This window comes from Zonotrichia albicollis, chromosome 14 (genome assembly GCF_047830755.1).
Source record: "Zonotrichia albicollis isolate bZonAlb1 chromosome 14, bZonAlb1.hap1, whole genome shotgun sequence".
In the NCBI taxonomy this organism is placed as follows: domain Eukaryota; kingdom Metazoa; phylum Chordata; class Aves; order Passeriformes; family Passerellidae; genus Zonotrichia; species Zonotrichia albicollis.
The window spans coordinates 14692722-14715864 of NC_133832.1; the positions used below are offsets into that span (position 1 = coordinate 14692722).

The 23143-nt window shown below is 54.4% G+C and overlaps 1 protein-coding gene across 2 annotated transcripts; it reads right to left on the minus strand.

Annotated features, from left to right (window-relative positions):
* Window positions 1–4362: 4362 nt before the first annotated feature.
* EDA2R (ectodysplasin A2 receptor) lies at window positions 4363–18760 on the minus strand. 2 transcript variants are annotated; one of them, XM_074551378.1, is made up of 9 exons: window positions 18653–18760; window positions 12488–12590; window positions 11698–11876; window positions 10836–10921; window positions 10508–10672; window positions 9895–10041; window positions 9299–9768; window positions 9021–9069; window positions 4363–8638 (listed from the first exon to the last, which is right to left on the minus strand). In XM_074551378.1, exons 2-9 carry the CDS (start codon window positions 12572–12574, stop codon window positions 8343–8345), a joined length of 1479 nt encoding a protein of 492 aa, XP_074407479.1. In that variant the 5' UTR covers window positions 12575–12590; window positions 18653–18760; the 3' UTR covers window positions 4363–8342. The 2 variants fall into 2 exon arrangements, with proteins under 2 accessions (XP_074407479.1, XP_074407480.1); XM_074551379.1 differs by lacking the exon at window positions 18653–18760 and adding an exon at window positions 17065–17208.
* Window positions 18761–23143: the final 4383 nt, after the last annotated feature.

The window sequence follows — 23143 nt, forward strand, 5'->3', positions numbered from 1 at the left end:
CCTTTCCTCTTTATTTTCATGTTCCTATGGCAGGATATGAATTTTCCCCCATTATTAAATTTGACACACTCTGTGTTCTATTTAACAGAATTGCACTAACTTGCCTTCCTTTGCCTTCCATTCAGGAGAATATAATTATTATTAGTAATATTCAGGAAAATATAAGTATTTTGTTGTCTTTGCACAGCTTGCAGGGCAGGATGTAGGGATATTCATTCTCCAGGAGAACTGTTTGATTAGCAGAGCTAATAAAGACCATGAATATTTAGCAACACGTTCAGGCATTTCAGCTATAAATGGGAACATCTTCACCACTTGACTAATTCTCAGCTTCTTTGTGAAGCCAAGTTGTCAGATTGTTTGTTTTGCCTTTGTTTCTCCTGGTCACTGTGAAGGAAGGAGGGACTGAGGGGGAAGGAAGGACAAGGGTCCATTTTCCTGTTTGCAGTGTTGAGCATTGCTAACCTGTTCTCTGCTCTCCTCCTCATACAAAGTGGGCACAGGAGCATTTCCTCCATTCCATTTCTGTCTGTACTGATGTGTTTGTGTCCACACACACACTCTGCATGCCCAGGTGCCATTTCCAAGGCCTTTCCATGGCACAGGTGGCACAGAGCAAGGGCACAGCCCTGTTGGTGCCCAGGGCAGAGGGTGGGGGGCACGTCTTTGGGAGGAACCTCTGGACAGGACCAGGATGAGAGCGTGGAGCAGAGCAGCTCCCAGCCCACCTGCTCCCACTGGGGATGTCCTGGGGCTGGGGCAGGATGGGAGCCCCAGCCTGGGGTCGTGTTTGCCTTGTGTGACCTTGGAGGTGGCCAGGGCACAGACCTGGGGCATTGCACACTCCTTGCTCTGACATGTGAATAGGAACTGTAGGAGGTAAGGAATGATGGACATTGGCTCTGTTGTTATTGTACTTGATTGGGGTATTTATTTGTAATACTGTGATTCCTTCAGGCCAGCTCTGAGCAGAATGAGGGGGAGTGTGAAAAGGTATTTAAGGGGTTGCAAAAACACTTTTATTCTTTTGCTAAAATTCCATCCCTATTGCTGCTGCATTGGAAGGCAAACCAGCCCAGCACCCAGGCTTTGAGCTCCCATTAATTGTCACGGAGAAACAGCCCGGCCAGGCTGAAAAACCTCATTTACCACCAGGGCTCAGGGCAGGAATACAGCAATTCCATTTGGGATGATAATGTATTTTTGAAGGATAATAATAATTATTGGCATCAGGTTGTCCCCAAAGACAGAGCTTTTTTGCCTCCAGCACAGCTCTGGCATTGGAACTGGATTTGTTTCCCCTTAGAAATGAACATCTGCTGCCAATAAAAAGAATAAGGACTTTGTTTTGTTTTGTGGTGGATGTTGCTCACAGTTTGGTCCTAGATGAGATGGTTTTCTCTCATTAATGATGTTCCCAGTTCTCCAGAGCCTGGTGGCTGTTTTGCCCGCAGAGGGTGATGGTGGCACTCCCTGCACAGGCACCCTGCAGCCCCAAACATTCTCTGTGCAGCTTTTCAGCTGCTTTCTGAAAGCCGCTGTGAGTGACCTGACAGGTTGGGAAGGTGAGTGTGGAAGGCAGAAGAACAGCAGATTTCTGCCTCCTGGCAAGCACATCCACTTCAATAATGTGCTGTGAAATGTGTGTTTTCCTTTGCTTGTGATTGCCCTCGTGTCCTGCAGAGACACAATGAGGTAAGAACTGAGTGTGCAGGGTTAGCCTGGGCGAAACACAGAATGAGAAAATCAGAGAAGGAACAGTGAAAACACGACCTGTGGGGAAGGAAAGTGGAGAAGGAAAGGAACTTGGGTATGGAAATTCATGTCTATCTAATGGATTTCAGTCTTCAATTTTAGCAATGGAAATTTATCTGCCTGTCCCCCAGCCCCTGTGCTGGGCCCAGGGGCACACGGAGGGCAGGTGTTTAAGGTTTCTTTACTGGTGACCCTCCTGGTTATGTTTAGGCAAGGAAATGAAGGGTGAAAGCAGGGAAGCTGTTTAGCAGAGCACTCCAGAGCTGTCAGTCTCATTCCTGCCCTTTTCTCACTAAATGCTGCAGCTCAGACTCCCCTGAGGACTGTGTGCTTACCCTCTCTGCACAGAAAAGGGCAGCCATCCTCTCCCTGTAACTGCAGAATTTCAATCAGTGTTTTAACAAAATATTGCCCTTAATCCAGGTCATCTCAGCCCAAAGCAAACACAGGGCTTTAATAAAAAGTGCAACTGTGAAATCTCCTGTTCTCTGCCTCCAGAACCTGCACACGAGGGAGATCCTAGAAAGCTCCTCTGACTTCACTGCCATAGCCCATGCAGTCCTTGTTAACACAGGGCTCATTAATTAATCTGGTTCCAAGCAGGATCCCACCTGGAACACTTCATTAGTGGGAACACCTCCTCACCCTAACCCTAAGCCCTTTGCTCATGGGGAGAAGGACATGCCCTCAGAGTGGGGGCTCCTGTGAGAAGGATGCAAAGACCTCCTGTGGCTGCAATCTCACCCCAGCAGCTCTGAGATAATCTCTGCTCAGGGGTCCCTGCCCACACAAGGACATGGCCACAGTCCCCACCTCTGCAGGTGATTTCAGGGCACACAGGTGAGGCATCCACACCCCACACATTTCACTTGGATTATTCAGAGTAAAACCCCATGGGTCAGGAAAATCTCAGCAGGACTGCTGGCTGTGGTGTGTGACTGCTGGGAGCAGCAGGACAGACATCTGTCTGTCCACAGACAGCTCAGGAGAGGGCCCTGTGTGTGCCTGGTGGGGCCAAGCAGCATTCCCTGGCATTGCCTGTGCAGCTGGAGGATCTCCAAGCTGTCAGGGCCTGTGCTCAGCTGGAGATGTTCCGGCAGGAGGAGCTGAGGTAAGGACTGGGTTCCTCAGCACCCTGACCTGCTGCCAGCCTTGTGAAGAGAGGCTGAGGTGGCACCAGGACCAGGGATGGGAGCCAGCCTTGCTCTGCCCGCCAAGGAGAGGCTCCTCAGCCCACACTTGTCTGCTCACATGGAACACGTGTGTTTCTCTGCCAGAAGCTGCCTCTTATCCCAGCATGGAGAATCCCAAGTACTGAGAGAGGAGCAGGATTGATTTATCATTGCTCCTTGGGCTCCTGCCAAAAACAAGGCAAGACCAGACAGCACAAGAGTCTGAGGGTGAGGAGCAGAGGGGGTGTGAAGCTCTTGATCACTGGGAGTTCCTGCCTTGGGTGGGAGCATCTGCTCTGCATGGGAGGGGCAGCCCTGTTCTTCCTGAAGAACAGACCTGAGCTGTGGCCAAACCCATCCCCATTTTGCCTGCTGCAGTATGGAATCAGCTGGGAATGCAGAGTGTGGATGGGCACAACCCCAGGGCCAGGAGTCACTCAAAGGTAAGGCCTGGCGTACATTGAATTCCCATCCCAAAGGTGTGCAGAAAGCTGCTCTCCCAATAGATATTTCTGGCCCTCTCCTCATACAGTGACAGTGGCCTCAGCCAAGTGATAGGCACAGGCAGAGCTTTGGAAGGCCACAGCACCCTGCCCACACCTTCTGCCATGGGCTGGTGCAGGCAGGGCCTCTGGGATCATCACCCCTGGCAGACTGTGGTGAGATCGGGCACTGGGAACACGTGGGCTGCACCATGAACAGCCCCTGCGCCAGCAGCTCCAGGCACTACACCCTGCTCAGAAAAGGCTTCTTTAGAAACTGTGGAAGCTGAGTACCTCCACCCCTGCCATGGCTTTGTGTTTGGTGGTGGATGAGTGTTTCTTGTGGGCCCTGACTGCAGAGCTGTGCTGGCCATAGCTGTGGTGTGACAGAGGCACACACAGCACTGCATGGGGATCCTCACAGAGCTGCAGCACTGCAGGCACTCACAGAGCCTGCCAGAGTTTGGACAAATATCACAGCTTTAATTAGAACAGAAAACACCCTTGATGCTAATAATTATTTTAAACATACCAGTAGAAGGGCATGAGCTCTGTAATTACCAAGGTTAAACAGCAGCTGCTGCTCAGCGAAGCTTTGGGAATGGGAGCTCCTTGGGCATCGTTGAGGGGTCTCTGCTCCCCTGACCCCAGGCCATGCAGTGAACCACACCTGAGCCTTGGCCACTCTGGGGAACGTGAAACCTATGGAAAAACTAAAGCTGATGCCTGTGGTGAGGACAGGCACAGCACCACCGCCACCCCACCCAGCACCACCACTGCAGCCCCTTCCCACTCTGGGGCTGAGGCTGCTGCCCTTGGCTGCTGCAGCATCTCTGAGCAGCCCTGCCAGTCCCCTCCCAGCCCCCCTCGCCCCTCAGCATCAGCCCCCAGCAGCAGGTGGGCAGGGGGCCCACAGCAATGCTGAGGGGAACCAGAACTCACCAAGCGTCACCTTGTCTGGCACCAAAATTTATTGAACTACAAACACACATCACTCAAGAGCACCAGGTCTGGAGGAATGTGAGGGACCAAACCCCTGCCACTAACAGGGGGGCAGGAGTGTCAGCTTCTGCTTGATTTGAACACAGACAACACCCCAAACCCAACAGAAATAATGCTACAGCAGAATTACAATGGTAATGGCACAGAATTTACAAAAATATAAATAACCTATTCGTAACCTTAAAGAAAAATAACATCTACCATAAAAAACAACACATATTCCCTTGGGTAAACCATGGCTACAGAAATGTAGTGATTTGTTTTTTTTGAAAAGCACCAGAGTCTGAAGTATTAAATAATCCAACACAGAGGGGGTATCTCCCCCCAACACCTGCAGACTCTTCCAAGAAGTGTGCCCAGATCAGTAACACCAAGTCTTCTTCAGTATTGCTATTTCTGTAAAAGCACATTGGAGGGAGAGCTCTCATGAGCCCCCTGTTCAGGAACAGCACCCGAGGGATGTTCACCAATTGTTCACCAGAATAAACACTTTAACAACAGTGAAGTATGTGCCTATTTAAAGTCTATGCTTAAGAGCTTCCCAGAACAGGGCTAGATTTAAACTTATCATACAAATTCCTCTGCAAATCAGACTTCCAGGCAAGACTGGTGTGGAAACCAATCACTTGTTAAAAAATAACCCCGCTGCACTGGAGTGTTCCCACTGTTCAGTCCTAGCTCAAGTTTGCACAGATTTCAGAGTTATTTGATTTGTTTCACCTCTCTGTGAGCCATGCCAGCTTGGCACAAATGGCTTCCTGAGGCTGTGACACGAGATCCAGCACCACAGGAATTTCCCTACCTTACATTCTATGTGCTATGTTGAAAATACTATTAAAAAGCAAAAGTCAAGTATCAATTCCATTGGTTCCCCAGTGAAGCAGCTCCCTGCTCAGGGATCACTGTTGTCCTGATGTCTGAGTCACAGCATTTCCCTGTTTTCAAGGCTCTCATGGTTCCCTGAGGGCTCTGGCTGGGCTCAAGGCAGCCTGGCCAGGTGGTTTTAGGGTGGGCTAAAGGCTCCCTGTTGAACTTTTGGCCCTTGTAAACACAGCTGGGTTTGTCACCACAGCTGAAGGAAGGTTTCTGCCACGAGCACAGTGAGAGTGGGGAGCAGCCTTTGCCTGGGAGCTGGGGGAGCCTCACTGCTGCAAAGCCACGTCCTGCAGGGCTCCTGTGCAGTGCCCAGCCCTGCTGGGGCACCAGCCAGTGAGGCTTGCACTGACACCACAGGTGAGGCTCTCAGGGGGAACCCAGAACAGCTCAAACACACAGAAAACCAGCCCCTGCCACACCCTGTGGCACAGCCAGGGCCTGAGGGGCAGCACCATGGGGCAGGGGCATGGCACACACCACCCTACACACCCTGTATGGCACAGCCAGGGCCTGAGGAGCAGCACCATGGGGCAGGGGCATGGCACACACCTGTATGGCACAGCCCATACCCACACCCTCTGTGCTGCACCCTCGAGGCAGGGGGTGAGTTTTGAGTACAAGTAATATTGCTCAGACATCAAACAATTGAAAAATAAGTTTACCTTAAAAGCTATGAAGAAAATGAGGTTGATTTCATTATAAAAGTGAGAAAAACCCCTAAACAAATTAACTAAACACTCACTTCATTTGCTTGGCCCAGAGCCCCACTCTGGCACACCAACGGAGCTGCCCAGCATGTGAGGAGATTTGCAGCACACACCTGTGGCATGTCCCCATCATCCACAGCTCTAATTCACCAGCTCTTCCTGCCCATCTCCTGCTCCTGACAGGGGCAGGCTGGCACTGCCATCCTGCCTGGCCACCACTGCTCTGTGCACTCCAAGTGACCACACACTGGTGGCACTGGTGACACAGAGCACACGGGACAAGCTGCCCAGTCCAGTTCCAGCATCAAAGCCAGGGCCAGCAAACTGAGCTGCAGGGAGGCACTTACTCAGAGGCAGTGGGTGAAGTTATTTTCCTTCCCACTGGAAGTGACTACGTCCACAGAGGGATTAAATATTTATTGGATTTTGTGAGGTGATTAAACCCAGCACTCTCCCTTCCACAGAAAAGCCTCAAACAGGAAATCCCTGGCCCCAGGCTGTGTGTGCTATAGCAACACTCCCTAACAGTCCAAGAGTCTGACTAATCCTGGCCCCACATGGCTCAAAGTTCAATGCTGTAGGTCTTGGGGAGCAAAGAGCAATAAAACAACCTTGACTGTGGAAGAAACAAGCAGACAGGGAAACTGCCAGCTCCAGCTCCACTGCCCATGCCTTTGTTTATCTGAGCATATCCTGGGTGTGTTCAAGCCACAACATCTTTAAACAGGGAAAGAAAACACCAGCAGCTATTGCTCCTTGGGGTGTGGGGGAGATCTGCCTTCCTAGAAGGGCACTCGCTTCTCTGAGGTACAGATAAAGGAGAATTCTGTGGGGTCTGGGAGGGGCAGCAGGCAGTGGGGTAACAGTGCCACTTGCTGGTGACCACCACAGCACTGGCTCGTGCTGAGACCCCGGTGACAGGCAGGACAGCAGAGAGCAGCCCCAGCCACACACTGAGGGACAAAGCAAAGCCACCAGCTCAGCTCAGCCCCAGCGATGCTGTCTGCGAGCCTCGGGGTGCCTCCGGTGACACCGCATCACAGAACACCCTGAGTTGGAAGGGACCACAAAGATCACGGAGTTTAACTCTGAACTGAATTGCTCACAGAGGGATTGAGCCCTCAGGCCTGGTGTGACCAGCAGCAGGCTCTGCTGGGAGCTGGGCCACAGCCCTGCTAGGAGCTGCCCTGCCCATGACCCCCAGCGTGCCCAGCCGCCCCCACACTGCTCTGCCCCTCTCAGGAACGTGTCCTGCAGCCCCTGCTCCCTTCCAGGGCCACCAGCACAGCCCCATGGCCAGGGCACACCGGGAACAGCCCAGCTGCCTGCAGCCCAACACTGAAATCAGGGTGACAGCAAGGCCATGGCAAGTCATGACAAATCCCCCAGGGTGAAATACCAAGCAGGAGGGTGCTCCCCCTTCCCAGTAGCAACTCCCAGGAATGAGAAATCAGGCCATTTTTAGGCAGGAAAAAAAAAGAAAAATGTTATTTTAAAAGAGGAGGAGCTTCTAGAGGAGCTCCTGCTGTGGCTGGCACAGGAATGTCACTGCTGCCTGTGACCACAGCCACAGCTTCAGCCTCAGCTGCCACCCATGGGGCAGTGTCCCTGCCCCTGACACTCTGTGCCACCACAGGTGGTTTATGAAGCCTTGGAGGCGACGGGCAGTGAACAGCCACCGGGCTGGGGTGAGCCAGCACCTGCCCATGGCCAACAGCCACAGCCCAACGGGGGCTTACATCAGCTCATCACGAGAGCCAGTCTGAAATTGTGCCAGGATGCTACACTGCACCACAAAGGGGCACGAGAGGAAGGTGCCAGGGTGGCACAGAGGGACAAAGGATGGAGCCTGGCACATCAGCCATGGTCAGGTCCTCTGCCAAGGAAATCACAGCACAGAGGATGAGAAACAACTCAAAAGTAAACTGAGAAAATGGCAACTGGCACCCAGGAAAGCAGAGCATGGGCCAGAGGAAGGATGGGAAAGCTGGAATGGAAGGGAGGAGATGGCTGGGCTCATAGGAGGGCACTGCCCATGTTTAGTGAGCCCCATGGCTGAGGAACCCCATGGCAACAGTGGGGCAGGACAGGGCTCACTGCAGAGCCAGAGCACCACAGTAACCAACAGGGAAGGGTGTCACAACTAGAGAAAAAACAGCCTCTGGAGGGGCCTGAGCCAGGAAAAGGCACAGCTGTGCTTCCTGAACCCCTGTGCAGAGACGCCCATCATGTCCATTCCACAACGCAAAAGCCACCTCTGTGTCCTCCTGCCAGGCACCCAGGGAGGTTCTGTGCCTGCAGGCTGCAGTTTCAGCAGTGCCTGGAGTCCCTGTGTCCCCGGGTGTCCCCTAGCGCTGGCGGTCGGGCGCGGGGCTCAGCGTGAAGTGGTCACAGAGCAGCAGCAGGGCATCGAAGCGCTGGAGCCGCTGCAGCGCCCGCGCCAGCAGAGGGACGGTGACCACGGCTCCTGCAGAGGTGAAGTGTGCCACCAGCTGCTCAAAGCCCGAGATCCGCCCCAGCAGCTGCGGCATCAGCCCCAGCTCCAGAGCCACGTGGCTGAAGTTCTTCACTCCGTTCAAGGAAGGGTCCAACAGGAAGGCCAGAGACTGCACCAAGGAATGGGGCAGCTCTGCTATGGGGAGACCTGGGGATGGCAACACAGCAAAGGTGGGTTAGGATACATCCCAGCCAAACAGGAAAAGGGCAAAGAGAACAGCCTCCAGCCTCAGGCCCTGCTGAGCAGGTGAAAGGCCACCCTGCCAGGGCAGGGATCTCCTCCAACATCACTTTTAGAGCTCAGCAACCTGGAGCTGGCTCAGTCCTGGGGAAGCTGGTAACTGGTGACAGCCGGGCCATCTGCCCACAGGCCACTCGAGGCAGCATCATAGAAAATATACCCTGTGGACCAGCACCAAAGGCCACAAGTCAGGTGAGTCCCTGGTGGGCTCTGGAGGAGCTCTCTTCCAAGAACCTGCCTCTGATATGCCCGTACTTGGAGCACAAATGTGAGACTGAAGGTCACTTACCACTGGCCGTGCTGCTGATCTGAGTCACCAGGCTCTGGGCATCATCCACCTGGCAAGACAAAGACCCCAAGGTTGGTGGCAGTCCTCTGAGAACAGCAAAGCCTGGCTCTGCTCCCAGGGCTCGCACAGGGGCTCAGGGAATGGTGCTCCTTCTCCAGTCTCTCCACCCCATATTAACACAACTCAGCCCATATTCCTACCCCTATGTCGAGCCCTCTGTGCCTGAGCCTTGGGCAACTGGCAGCAGTTCTGAGGAGTGTAAGGCAGAAGGAACTCACCGGCTGCTCCCCAGGTGGGGTTTCAGCTGTGGGCAGGTGATGAGCCCTCTCCTGCACCCCAGCACTGCTCTCTGCTGGAATCCGCCTCCCAGCCCGGCCGGCTGTGTCCTCCAGCCGCTCAGCACCGACAAACTCCGCCTGGCTGGAGAACTTCTGCAGGTCCAGCTCAGTGCACTCCACGGGCGCATGGGGCCACTTGTGCTGCATCTCGGAGGCGCAGGAGGAGAGGGGGGCCAGGGCCTCCACTGTGCCCTGCCTGGGGGCGGGGGGCGGCAGGACCCCCTCCAGGCAGTCCCCATGGCCCGAGGCCCGGATCAGGGGCTGGCTTTCCAGCAGGCTCCTGCCCAGCTGGGCCTTGGAGGCAGTGCTGGCTGCGATGGCTGGTGGCAACTCCATCTCTGGCTGGAGAGAGGGGAGCTGGAGACCCACGGCTTCCCCATCTGAAATGAACTGCACTGCTTCCACGGGGCCTGGAACAGAAACCAGCACTCATCAGTGAAGCTCAGCATCAAGCTCCATCCTTCCTGGCTCAGGGCATCTCATCCTGGAGCCCAGCACCACCCTCCCGTCCCCAGGGAAAGAACAAGAGCAGGTACCTTCTGCCTGCCTGTAGCAAGGGCTCAAATTCTTCACACCCAGGCAGCAGGGTCCAGACATCTGCTCCTCACACAGGAACCTGCCAGGAGCTGCTGCAGTTGGGAACGTTGCTCGCTGGCCCGAGAAGTTCTGAGTCCTCAGGAAGACTTGGAGGAAAGAGGAGAAACAGCCTGAGCAAAGCTTGGCTCGCTTCCCTAGCATGTGCTCAGCCCTGTGGTATGTCTGCCAGCAAGGAGCTGGGAGCCCAGCAGCTCCCTGGCACGCTGCTGGATGCCATCCTGCCCCAGCCCTGGCCACCACACCTACAGCCCTCCTCATTCTGCAGCAAAGAGCCACCCGAGCAGAAAAACATCAGAAGGGAGGGTTGCCAGTTCTGATAGCGAAATGGCCTTCTCCTCCTCCTGATGGCCCTAAGAAGGGGGAAGGCTCCTCTCTGTCACTGAGCAGGTAAAGCACACACAGAGAGAGGCCCTGCAGGCATGAGAAGCAGGATGAGGTGTCTGTTCTGTGTGAGCTGAGGAACAGCTGGGTCACTGTGCTGTGAATTCAGCAATGCCCTGCACAGCACGGGCACAGGTGAGTGGCACAGCAGGGAGCAGAGCACCAACTCACCTCTCTGGCACTGGCTTTTCCAGAATCGCTTGCAGTAGATGATGGAAAGTGCCAGAAGCACCAGGACGATGATGACCAGGGCACTGCTGGTCAGTGCAAGAAGGGCTGTGTCCTGTGGTGGTACAGTAGGGACAGCGACCTTCACCAGGTTTGTTCTGGAGCGACCTGCAAACATCATCCACACAGCATTGGAGACAAACTCCGAGGCTTGGACCACCCTTCCCTGCCCATCCCTCACCACATGCCATGACTGTGCCTCCCCCAGCAGGGCTGTGGCTCCCCTGTGCCCAGGTCACCGGCCCTGAGCCCAGCAGGGTGGGACACCTACACTGTGGCTCAGAGGACGGCGTCTGCTTGGTGCAGGGGATGCACTCCCACTCCAGCTGCCCGCTGATCCGCGCCTTCCTGTAGAACCTGGAACAGAGCACACAGGCTCAGCTCAGCCTGGTAACCCGGGCTGCCACCAGCCTGCTGTGCAGCCAGCTGTGCCACCCACCCCACAGCACAGGGGACAGCTATCCTGCACCCCACAGCACAGGGGGACAGCTATCCTGCACTCCTGCTGGCTGGCAACAGGAGTAACAGGTCTCTCATTGCTGGCTGGAGCCACACCACACCTACTTGTTCATGTCTAGACATTTGTCAAGAAGCAACATCTTTCCAACAGCCCCCACTCCCTGCCTCCATCATGTCTGCTGAAGCGGATTTTAATGGTTAATAGCTCCCTACAGGGCTGGGAACACCCCAGCTACAGCTCTGTCTAAGACACTCCTGCACTGGAGCCCACCACTGGCCAGCAGTGTCTGCAGCACCTGGGCTTGGCTCGGGCTGTCTGTATGCAGCCATTTCATTTCAGTAACCCCTTAAACCCCCTCTTTGGGGACTACTAACCATAGTGGTCTACAACACTTCATCTTCCAGGGCTCAGCCATCCTGGTGTCTACAGAACAATGAGAGTCTGGAAGGTTTCTTTCACAGCTCATTTACGTGAGCCTTGAGGTTTCCTTCTCTGGAGCTACAACAGGACCCTCCAGAGGGGTCTGACTTCCACACCATTAGCAGCGTCCTCACAGAGACACCACTGGGTCACCAGGCTCCTCTTGGGTGCCATGTGGGACCCTGGGTGGCCCCCTGTGCCCAGCCCTCCCTGCCTGCCCCAGGTGTGGCTGTGCTGGCCCAGCCCTGCTCACCCCGGCAGGCACTCCCCGCAGACAGCGTCGGCCGTGGCTGTGCAGTTGGATTTCTGCACGCGGTTGATGAGGGCACAGGACAGGCAGGGCTTGCAGCCGTGGTGTCCCCAGCGGTCCTTGAACTTCCTGGGAGGGCAGGCCACGCACTGCGCGTCCCCACCGCTGCCGTCGCCGCAGTCCTGCAAGGGGACAGGGTGGGGACACTTGGTGAGGGGCTCCAAATGGTGCTGAGTGTCCCTTCTTTGGGAGCAGAGGGCCACCGTTCACATGGGGTCCTCAGAACCCAGCTGAGAGCAGCCACCACCAGTGCAGCTCCCAGGAGACACTCAGGGACCCTGTCTGCTCCCAGCTGGGCCCCACCAGTGTGCTCTGGGTGTTGGAAAGCTCCAGCAGCACCACCAGGTGAACCCTGCTGCCTCCCACCAACCCAAGTCCCACCACCGAGACCTCCTGCAGCAGTGTCCTGCTGGCACCCACCCAGATGCAGCCCAGCCACGCAGTGTGATCTTGCTCAGGGCTCTACAGCCCAGAGGAAATTTAGACTTCCACCAGCAAAAAAGGAAATCAGGTTGCTCCTTGTGCTGCCTTAAATCCCTCATCACCTCCTACTTCCATTGTCTCACCCTTCTTCTAGGGTAAGTGAAACAAGCCACCATCCCATCCCGCCAAGTCTCAGCTCTTCCCAACATGCTGGGACCTAAGATCACCTTTCTGAAGGGAGGCTGGCAGAGGATTAACCCAGCTGTGCCACCCATGATGATCTCTGCTCCTTACAGAGAAGTCAATTTACCTTGGAAAGCTCCTGCCCAGGCATGCACTTCCTGCAGGGGACACATTTCTTCTGGTCATCCAGGTACTCACTCTCTTGGCAGGCCATTGTGCGGAGAGGGGAGCTTGGGGATGAGAGGAAGAGAAGGCAGAGGGATCAAAGCCAGCCCTAACACATTTGGGATGAGCAGTGTGCCCATCTCTGGGAAGACTTCTCCACCTGGCCAGGACAGCAGCCAGCACTGCTGAGCACTGTGGGTGGGACTTGGGCAGGAGGGAACTCCTGCTCCTTCCACATGGCTCCATCAGCCCCAGGCTGGTCATGCGCTGCCCCATTCTGCTGCCATCTCACAGCCTCACAGTGCAGCAAATGAAATTTCAGTCACAGCATTGAAGTACTGACCACGAACTGCTCGGGTCACCAGTGCATTCTGCCAGCCCCAGCTGTGGCTCTGGGTACCAGAGACAATCAGGAGAGAGCCTGGCCCCAGCAAAGGCTCAGCAAAAAAAAAAAAAAAGGCCTGGAGCTGTGCAGTCTCTCAGGCTCTTGCTCCATGCACATTTCATCTCTGCATGGTGTCACTCACAGCAAACAGAACAAGCTCCCACCTCCCTCTGAAACACCTCCAGAGCCTTCCCCAGGTGCATGAATAGCTCAGCAGAAGGTAACACCAGAACCAGCCCAGGACCAGCATCTCAATCAGAGCAAGCAATTCAGACTGATGCTGCAGATCTGAGCAATTTATGTGGAGTTTTGGGGCTGCCTGATTATTTCTGCAGATTCTAGATGGGTGCTTCCCATGATGACAGACAGGGAATAAAATCCACTTTCACTAGACCAATCTCCACTTTGCTTTTCCTATTACCTCGTGCAGAAAATCAGGAGAGAAACTGTTCAACCTGCCTTGGGAGCAAGTTCTCAACACTCATCAGGAATAGTGAACACCTTTTGGAGGACACCAGCATAACTGCCTGGAGAAGCAGAGCTGTCCTCTGGGAGGGAAGCTTGGCCAGATGTCTGGCTCTTGCAGCATAGGGGGGATCATCTAGAGAGCCCCCACACCTCCTGCCACAGCTCCTTCCCCTCCCACAGCAGCATTCCTCTGCAGGCTTTTTCTGCCTAATCCCACCACTCCCTTGCCGGTGCCTTTTGGAAGAGGACACTTGGCTGGGCTCCCCCAGCTCTGGAGGGCCGAGATTCATGGGAGATGAGGTCTGCCCAGACGAGCACAGAGCATGAGTCACCCTCCCTGCTGCTCACAGCACATGGGCTGATGCAGGATCAGCAGCCAAGCCCACGGGGACAGGCCAGCAGGGGCTCAAGGGACCCAGGAGAGGCACGGGCACAGCTTGTAACTAGCATAAAGGTCCTGACACCACTGAATAAAAGAAGATTTGTCACCATCTCAGAAGGTGGTGATCCCACTGTCTCTGTCTCAAGCACAGGGTGGGGTGTCAGGGTTCAGCGACAGGTTGAATGCAGGAGGGAAAATAAAAAGCGAGGAGCCAGGTCCCAGATGAATGACACACAGCTCCTCTGGGGGGCTGGCACACTGGGCAGCTCCTGCTGATCCAGGAGCCCAGCATGCCACAGGACTGGACTTTGGGTCAGGCTTTTGCTCCTAATAACAGCACAAGATGAATGAAACAGGATTGCAGGCAACAGGAAAGGAACCCACACACCAGAGTATGGAGAGCAAGGGGCTGATTTTTACCCCCTCTCCAAAGTGCTGTAATGCAAGGAAAAAAGCACTGGTGAAAAAACCTCAACAAAATAAAAAACCCCAAACCATCAGGGTTTTTGGTGAAACTGTCCTGTGAACACAACTTAGCCTCTTTTTCTCATATATTTACAGAATTTTCCAGCCTTTCAAAGGGCCTGCAGCTGAGACAGTGCCCTCAAAGCCCCCTCCCCACAAGAACCCGGTTTAAAGCAGTTTGCCAAATACAGAAAGTTACACAGGCCAAAGGAATCCTGTGTCAGGGCTGCTCCAAGCACAAGGAGCTCTGCCAGGATGATGGAATCACTCAAGATGGGGCAGAGAGCCATACCCAGCGTGCCAGCAGGATACTGGGCACAGGGCAGCTCTGCTGCTGCTCAAGTGTGACAATACAGGGAACCAACTCTTGGTTGAGTATCAGGCATGAAATTCAAAGCTGGGGGATCTTTGTAATTCTTATTTCAATACCACCAGACCCAAGGCACTTGATTTGTACGTGGAGGACACATCTAAACCACCTGGTGCTGCTCTGGTATGGCAGCAACCATAGATCACCTAATGTTTGACTGAAACAACTGGAAAAGGAAAAGCCAAAACCAACAATTCCCACCTCTTTGGGAGCAACATGGAGTCTCCCTGACACTTCCAGGGCTGCACATTTTATCTGCCACAGGAGAATATAAAGGTGACACAGTAACAATGAGTATACATGGGGCACAGTATCGATGTACTCAGAGGTTGAGGGAAAGAAGAACCTCCTGCCATCAGTCCCAAATGTATGAGATCTAACTTGAAAACATCTCTAATTTGTTAAAGAACTTTTTTATTGCCTTAAAGAGACATCCTGCCTGAGCAGGAGAGCAGAATGGGCTCCCCACTGCATCAGCCCTTAAGATACCAAAGCCATGAGCTGTTGAATGAGTTTCACTGCATGAGATGAAATGGTTCCAGCAGAGCCACAGCATGAGCTGCAGTTCATCCACCCTGTGACAGCACCACAGCTCAGCCATTGTCTTTTCTCTGTGAAAGTGTAATTTTCAAAAAAAAAAATTAGACTGTATTGGAATCCAATCTATTTCTTTTGTGTGCAGCTAAAGGATTATGGGAGGAAAACAAGGGTGAGGAAAATAACAAGTGAGAAGGTACAAAATGAAAGCAATCAGTGAAATCTTCAGTGCTGCTGATTCTCCCCATGTGCCCAGCAGGGGCTGGGGCAGGGGGGCTGGCAGGGATGCAGGCAGGACAGGAGGAGATGGGGTGGGGCTGCTTCCTATCTCAGCCACGGATCCTGTCCCCTCCAGCCATGGGGCTCTGCTTGTTTGGGACAGGAGGTGCCCAGACCCACCCAGCAGTGGCTCTTCCACATCAGCACGTGAGCCAGAACACACATTACAGGAGATTTCCACCCAGCTGCAGGACTGACTGGCACAGTCAGGCAGCACCATGCCTCAGGATGAGACACTTGTATACACTGGAACCTAAGAACAAAGAGCTGAAATCCTAAATAAGAGCAGCAAGTGAAAAGCAGGGGGGGAAAATGCTCTCTGGAAAATATGAGTGCATGCCTCACGGCTGGCCACAGTCAGCTCCAGTCTCCTGCTCAGCCATTCCCTCCCTCTGGTCCAGGCAGGGTCTCCTCATCTCCTTGTGATAAAAACAGTGCTGGGAGAGCCTTTACAGCAGTGGGACTCCTCTGGGAAAAGGGTGTCTCACAGAAGCAAAAAAGGTGGAATTTGAGGCTTTCCACATGGCTGGGAAATCAGCAGGTTTCCCAAACTGGAGATTCTACACACACAACTGCCCACTAATAGTTTTGTCTGGAGTGGCTGGGGACCTGTGTTAGCTTTAAGTGAAAGCACCGTGCCTGGGGGGGGGAGGAAGTGCTCCGGGCTGCTCTCATCCCTCTTTAGCGCACAGCAGGAGTCCCCAGGGCACAATGCCCACTTCCCAGTGATTCTTGCCAAATTAGGGCTGCCCACCTTGGGAACCTACACGCTGCCTTACCAGGTATCTCAAGTAACACCTCCAAAGCTCCTATCAATTTGCATAAAACTTTGGATTTCCATCTGGTTCTTGCTCCTCATCTAATTCTTAATAACTTTCACTATCTTCCGGCAATAATCAGAGAACCACTGTAGCCGCAAAAGCTCTCCGAGACCAGGGAGTCCAACTGTTGCCCCAGCACTAACCCACGTCCCCAAGTGCCACATCTCCGCGTCCATTGGAACTCCCAACACGGTGACTTCACCCCTCCCTGTGGCGGGACATGAAATTTCTATGGGGAAAAACTTGTGCCTAATACACAACCTAAACCTCCCGACCCCCGTGTCTGGCAGCTGCTCCTGTCTGGAGAAACAGCCGAGGCGAGACGGGACGGGACGGCGGCGGGGGCAGCGCGCTGCGCCCACGCTGGTGCCGGCGGTGGGTGCGCCCCGGCCCGGCCCGGCTCAGCCCAGCTCGCCCACCGCCCCCGCAGCCCGGCCAGACCCCGCCGGCGCCCCCCGCCTCCCGCTCGGCGTTGGCGGCAGCGCGCCGGGATTTGCCCGGGCACGTCCCGGCCAGGGGCTCCGCCGCGGCACGGCCGCCCCGCACCGCCCGCCTCGCATCCCCCGGGACCCGGCTCCGGGCTCCGCATCTCCCGCTGCCCGCACCCCTCGGGCCGGTGCTGCCCGGCCCGGTACCGCCGGCGCTCAGCGGTGAGCACGGAACCGGCTACAGCCCACGTGTACCGCTGCCGCCGCCCCGCCGGGAGCGGAACCCGCCGCAGGTCCCGCCGGTCCCCCCGACCCCGCAACCGCTCCCGCCCGGCGCTGACACCGGCACCGGGGAGGGTCCGGACCGCCGAGCGGGCGGGCAGGTGCGCGACCCCCAGGGTTACCTGTCTCGGTGCTAGCAGCACGGCACGGCACGGCACGGATCGGGACCGGCAGGGCGGCGGGAACAGGAGAGACGGCGCGGATCCGGACCCGGAGCCGGACCGGCACCGCAGCGGCAGCGACTTGGCGGCCCCGCGTGGAGCGGAGCGGGTCGGAGCCCGTCCCGTCCCGGGCACCGGGAGTGCCCCCGCCCCGCCCCGCAGCTCCATTGGCGGCGGCGCCGCCGGGGCGGGGCCATGGGGGAGCGGCGCCGGCGGGGGCGGCCGGGGAGCGGCACCGGCACCGGCACGGGGGGAGTCTGGGCACAGCCGCGCCGGCGTGTCCCGCTGTCACCGGCCGGGGGGTGACACTAGAGACCCCCGGGCTTGCGGGACCTCGTTCCCGGAGACCCGCGGTTGTCCCGCGCCTCAGGTGCGGGCTGGAGGCTGAATGAGCCCCGAGCCTGCCGTGCGGGAACACTAGGAATGAATAAACTCCCGGGTTCCGAGTGCCACGCAGTGTGTGTACCCTGTGTAGGGTGGGCAGTGTGTGTATGGTTTGTGTAGGCAGCACACACCGGGCACGGCCGGGCCCAGGGCAGGGGGCTCTCCCAGGATCAGCACTCGCGTTCCCCAGCACTTGCCGTGACTCACCCGCGGTCTCTGGGTGGCTCTGGGGAGCCGCAGAGTTATCCCAGGAGTGCCGTGCAATGACCGACTCCACCGCAGTGTGAACCAAACTGGTGTGAGGAACGGAACCTCCTTGTGCAGGGGCAGGTAAATCTCCCAGTGACAGCCCTTGGTGCTCCCCATTCAGTGTGCTGTCCCCGAACTGCTGCCCCTCAGTCCTGACCCTGCTGACAGGACCCTGCTGCCTTCCCGCTGCCTTCCCAGCCTCCGGGAGGGGCAGGATGGGCACTCAGTGCTGCTCATTTCTGTGCCCTGGTTGCTGTGCCAGGATGAGTGTACCTGAAATGTGTTTGGGTTTAAACCTGTTCTTTTGGGGAATGGTCCCCATTTCTCTCTCTTTCCTTTCAAACCTCAGGCACTGTCATTCCAGCCAATGCCTTTTGAGATCTCTCCTCATCTGCCCACTGTCACTGTGGAGCAGCTTCAGACTGTCAAGTAGGAATAACTGAAAGGATTTAATGAAATACTGAAAGGATTTAATGAAATTCTCTTGAGCAGTCGACTTCACAAAATTATCATGGTTGGAAAAGGCCTTTAAGAACATCGAGTCCAAAAGTTACCCCAGCATGCAGCGTGTTCAGCACTAAACAATGCCCCCACAGGTGCCGCCCCACACTCCTTTCGAACACCTCCAGGGAAGGTGATTCATTCCATCAGTGCCTTGAACAACCTGTGCCTGGCCACTTTTTTGGGGAAGTTTCACCTCATATCCAGCCTGAACCTCCCTTGGTGCAATTTGGGGCCATTTCCTCTCCTCCTGTCCCTGTTCCCTGGGAGCAGAGCCTCCCCTGGCTGTCCCCTCCTGTCAGGAGCTGTGCAGAGCCACATGGTCCCCCCCGAGCCTCCTTTTCTCCAGGCTGAGCCCCGCAGTGGGACCTGCGCTCCCTGTCCCTGTCCCTCCTTATCTGATGGCATTTCTCACCCGGTGTTCCAGCCGGTCGCAGCGCGGGGAGCTCGGAGGAGCCGCTCGGGGCGGCGGGGAGGATTTGGATGATTTCTGGATGATTTCAGCGCTCGCACGGGAGGACGGGCGGCTCCGCGGGGCCGCGCCTGATGCAATCGCCCCATTGCATCACCCGCGGCACGGGGGGGTCCGTGGGGCACAGAAACACCCGCGGGGGCTGTCACGGAGCGGCGCAGTCACCGAGCGCGGTCCCGTCGGGAGGGGACACCGCGGGATGGGCTCTGGGGGAGCCGATGGCAGCAGTGAGGGATCGGCCGGCTCGGGGAGGGCACGGGCAGAGTGCCCGGAGCGGGATGCTGGTGCCTGGCTGCGGGGCTGGGGTGGTTTGGGGCTAGTTAGTGGTGGTTTGTGGTTAGTTAGTGGTAGTTTGTGTGGTTTGTGGCTAGTTAGTGGTGTTTTGTGGTGATTTGTGGTTAGTTAGTGGTGGTTTGTGGTTGGTTAGTGGTGGATAGTGGTTGGTTAGTGATAGTTTCTGGTGGTTTGTGGTGGTTAGTGGTAGTTTGTGATAGTTAGTGATAGTTTGCAGTGGTTTGTGGGGGCTTGGTGGTAGTTTGTGGTGGTTATTCGTGGTTTGTGGTGGTTAGTGATAGTTTGTGGTGGTTTGTGGGTGGTTAGGGATAGTTTGTGGTGGTTTGTGGTGGTTAGTGGTAGTTTGTGATAGTTAGTGATAGTTTGCAGTGGTTTGTGGGGGCTTGGTGGTAGTTTGTGGTGGTTATTCGTGGTTTGTGGTGGTTAGTGATAGTTTGTGGTGGTTTGTGGGTGGTTAGGGATAGTTTGTGGTGGTTTGTGGTGGTTAGTGGTAGTTTGTGATAGTTAGTGATAGTTTGCAGTGGTTTGTAGGGGCTTAGTGGTAGTTTGTAGTGGTTATTGGTTGGTTAGTGGTGGTTAGTGATAGTTTGCGGTGGTTTGTGGGTGGTTAGTGGTTAGTTGGTGGTGGTTTGTGGTTAGTTAATGATAGTTTGTGGTGGTTAGTGCTTGGTTAGTGGTGGTTAGTGGTGTTTTGTGGTGGTTTGTGGTTGGTTAGTGATAGTGATAGTTTCTGGTGGTTTGTGGTTAGTTAGTGGTGGTTAGTGGTTGTTTGGTGGTAGTTTGTGGTGGTTTGTGGTTAGTTAGTGGTGGTTAGTGGTTGGTGAGTTGTGGTTTGTGGTGGTTATTGGTTGGTTAGTGATAGTTTGTGGTTAGTTTGTGGTAGTTAGTGGTTTGTGGCTGATTGGTTCTACTTAGTGATAGCTTGTGGTGGTTTGTCATTGGTAGCGGTAGTTAGTGATAGTTTGTGGTTGGTTAGTGGTGGTTTGTAGTTGTTTAGTGGTGGTTAGTGATAGTTTGTGGTGGTTTGTGTTTGGTTAGTGGTAGTTTGTGGTGCTTAGTCGTTGGTTAGTGGTAGTTAGTGGTTTGTGGTTGGCTAGTGGTAGTTAGTTTGTGGTTGTTTGTGGGTGGTTAGTGGTGGTTTATGGTTGGTTAGTGTAGTTAGCGATAGTTAGTGGTGGTTTGTGGTTAGTAGTTGGTTAGTGGTAGTTAATGATAGTTTGTGGTGGTTTGTCATTGGTTAGTGGTGGTTCGTGGTAGTTTGTGGTGGTTTGTAGTTACTTAGTGGTAATTAGTGGTGGTTTGGGGTTAGTTAGTAGTAGTTAGTAGTAGTTTGTGGTGGTTGGTGGTGGTTAGTGGTGGTCCTCACTGAGGTCCTGTGCAGCCACACTGCTCCTATCAGCCTGAGCCCACCAGCTCTGTGTCAGAGACCAAACCAGGCAGTCCTGCCCAATCCCAGTTCCTGTCTGCTGGGCTGGATGTTCTGATGTGGATTATTTCCCAGTTCAATCAGCAGCCACAGCCAGGAGAACATCTGGGAGAGCTGCTAACCCCAGATGCAGGGATGGCTGTGTCAGGTGAATGCTGCACAGCCGGCAGGTTTGGGTGTGGTTTGCAGGCTGAGGCCCTGGAGATGTGAGCCTCAGCTTACAGAACAGTGTTCTCAGGTGTCGGGTGCTGTGATCATCCGATACGCTCAGGGTCACGTTGTCTCCCTTCAGTTGTAACTGTGCTGCATAATTAACGGAATTAGTGCATTGAGAGTTAGCAAAACCAGGAATTCTGAAGCTGAGACCAGTTTTACAGTTTTTACACACTGGAGCATTCACAACACTAGAGGGCACCGAGACCAGGCAGGAATCAGCTGGGGAGGCGAAGCAGATTGTGAGCACGGACATACGGGCACACGGACACACGGACACAGAAACACCCTCCATGGCACAGGAGGATCATCCCCTAACACACGGTGTGGTGCAGAAATCAGTCTCCCCGGAGTGCTTTTCCACACTGAATCCCGGGTTTTGCAGGATTGAATCCTGGATGTTTCCGTGGGCGGGCAGGCACGGGCAGGGCACGGGGCATCCCCGCAGGAGTGCGGGAAGGGACGGGCCGGCGCCGCTCCAGCATTTTCCCAGAGGGGAATTGCTGTGGTTTTGTGCTGCCAGAGGAATGAAGATCTCTGTTGAGCAACTCGGCTGATACCGCTCGGGCTCTGCAGAGGCTGCTCCGGTCTGGTGTCGGCAGAGGGCACTGGGAGATCGCCGGGAGCCTGCCCGAGCCCAGGAGCATCAGCAGCTCCCCGAGCTTCGTGTACGAAGGTCACAGATCCTGTTGTGCCTTGTCCTTTCCTCTCCTTCTGCTGTTGCACCCACTTTCCCTTTCCTTTCCTTTCCTTTCCTTTCCTTTCCTTTCCTTTCCTTTCCTTTCCTTTCCTTTCCTTTCCTTTTCCTTTCCTTTCCTTTTCCTTTCCTTTCCTTTTCCTTTTCCTTTTCCTTTTCCTTTTCCTTTTCCTTTTCCTTTTCCTTTTCCTTTTCCTTTTCCTTTTCCTTTTCCTTTTCCTTTTCCTTTTCCTTTTCCTTTCCCTTTCCCTTTCCCTTTCCCTTTCCCTTCCCTTTCCTTTCCTTTCCTTTCCTTTCCTTTCCCCTTTCCCCTTTCCTTTCCTCTTTCCTTTCCTTTCCTTTCCTTTCCTTTCCTTTCCTTTCCTTTCCTTTCCTTTCCTTTCCTTTCCTTTCCTTTCCTTTCCTTTCCTTTCCTTTCCTTTCCTTTCCTTTCCTTTCCCTGCCACTGAGTCCATCTGACTCTGAGGACAGATGCAGCTCCTGATATGTGGTCAGCACACACACAGTCCATCCAAAATGAATCCAGCCCTAAATGTGTGTGTACATCCTGTGCCAGACCTGCAGCTGGGATCAGGAATTGGGCTGAAACCCAGCAATGCAGGAGCAAACTGCTGCCTGAAGTATGTCCTCAGGATTTAATGCAAATCAACTGTTCTCACCCACCTGGCAGCAGCTATGGCTGTGGCACAGCTATGGCATTATTGCACAAGTAAATAACATTTCAGCCTTTGCCCAAGGAATCTTGCAGACATCTGTTTCAGGAGAGCAGCCACAGCATGAAGGCAGCTGCAATCAGGGTGATTTTTCAATGCACCATGATCTTTGTGCAATCTTTTGCTCTCACTTGTCCCCATAGCTTCATTCTGTGCAATCAATCATATTTTTGAATTGATTTTTTCAAACCTACTTTCAAATCCTTGCAGGAGCTCCTTCTGTATGAGACACTGGGTGTCCAGGGGCCACAGGCATCACTTATCCCTGTTTTCCACTCAAAGCTGAGCTCTGACCTTGCAACCTAATGTTGACCTATGGAGAGTAAGAAAAGCAAATTTTATTATTTTTTTCCCACTGAAAAAATTCTGATCAGGAAAAGCTGCTTATGGCACACACAGCATCTTGACCTGAAGAACACTTTCCACCCTGGTGTGAGAGGAATCCTGTAGTTACCTCCCACCTATCTCCATATTTATACCCTTCATTTACGGCTGGGTTATTGTTTGGTGGCCTTTTGTCTTTCCTTGCAAGTGACTTTTTCTGCTGTGTTATAAAGGAGCAGCCATGTCCATGAGGCTGTTCCAGGTCATTTTCACAGCACGGTGATCACGGGCACAGGGCAGGCAGCTCCAGCACTGCCAGCCTGGGATGTGGGGCTGCAGAGGTGGAAACTGCTTAAAGAGGGGCCCAGGCCATCATTCCTCTTGGAGCACACCATGGAGAAAGCTGTCATCGTGTCAGTCTGCTCTGAAGGACCCAGTGCACTCACAGCTTCAAACATTTCTTGGCCCAGCTCTTGGAGTGCCCAGGAAAGTTGTTCAGAAATCCAGGCAATGTTATCTTTGACGTGTTTCTTCCTAGGCTCATTTTCTTCTGGAAGACAAAAGCAAATCAGATTTTTGTCTTCCTTCCTGCCTCCAGCATCTTCATTGTCTGACTTTGATCTGAACGCTTTGGACAGAAGTTTTCCTTCTTTGCTCACCTCAGCTTTTTCAAATCCCCTGTTTTCTCCAGAGGGTAAGGTATGTCCATGGGTGAGCACAAGTCCAAAAACTCCCCAGAACAGGGAGATAGTGAGGCCCAGCTCAGC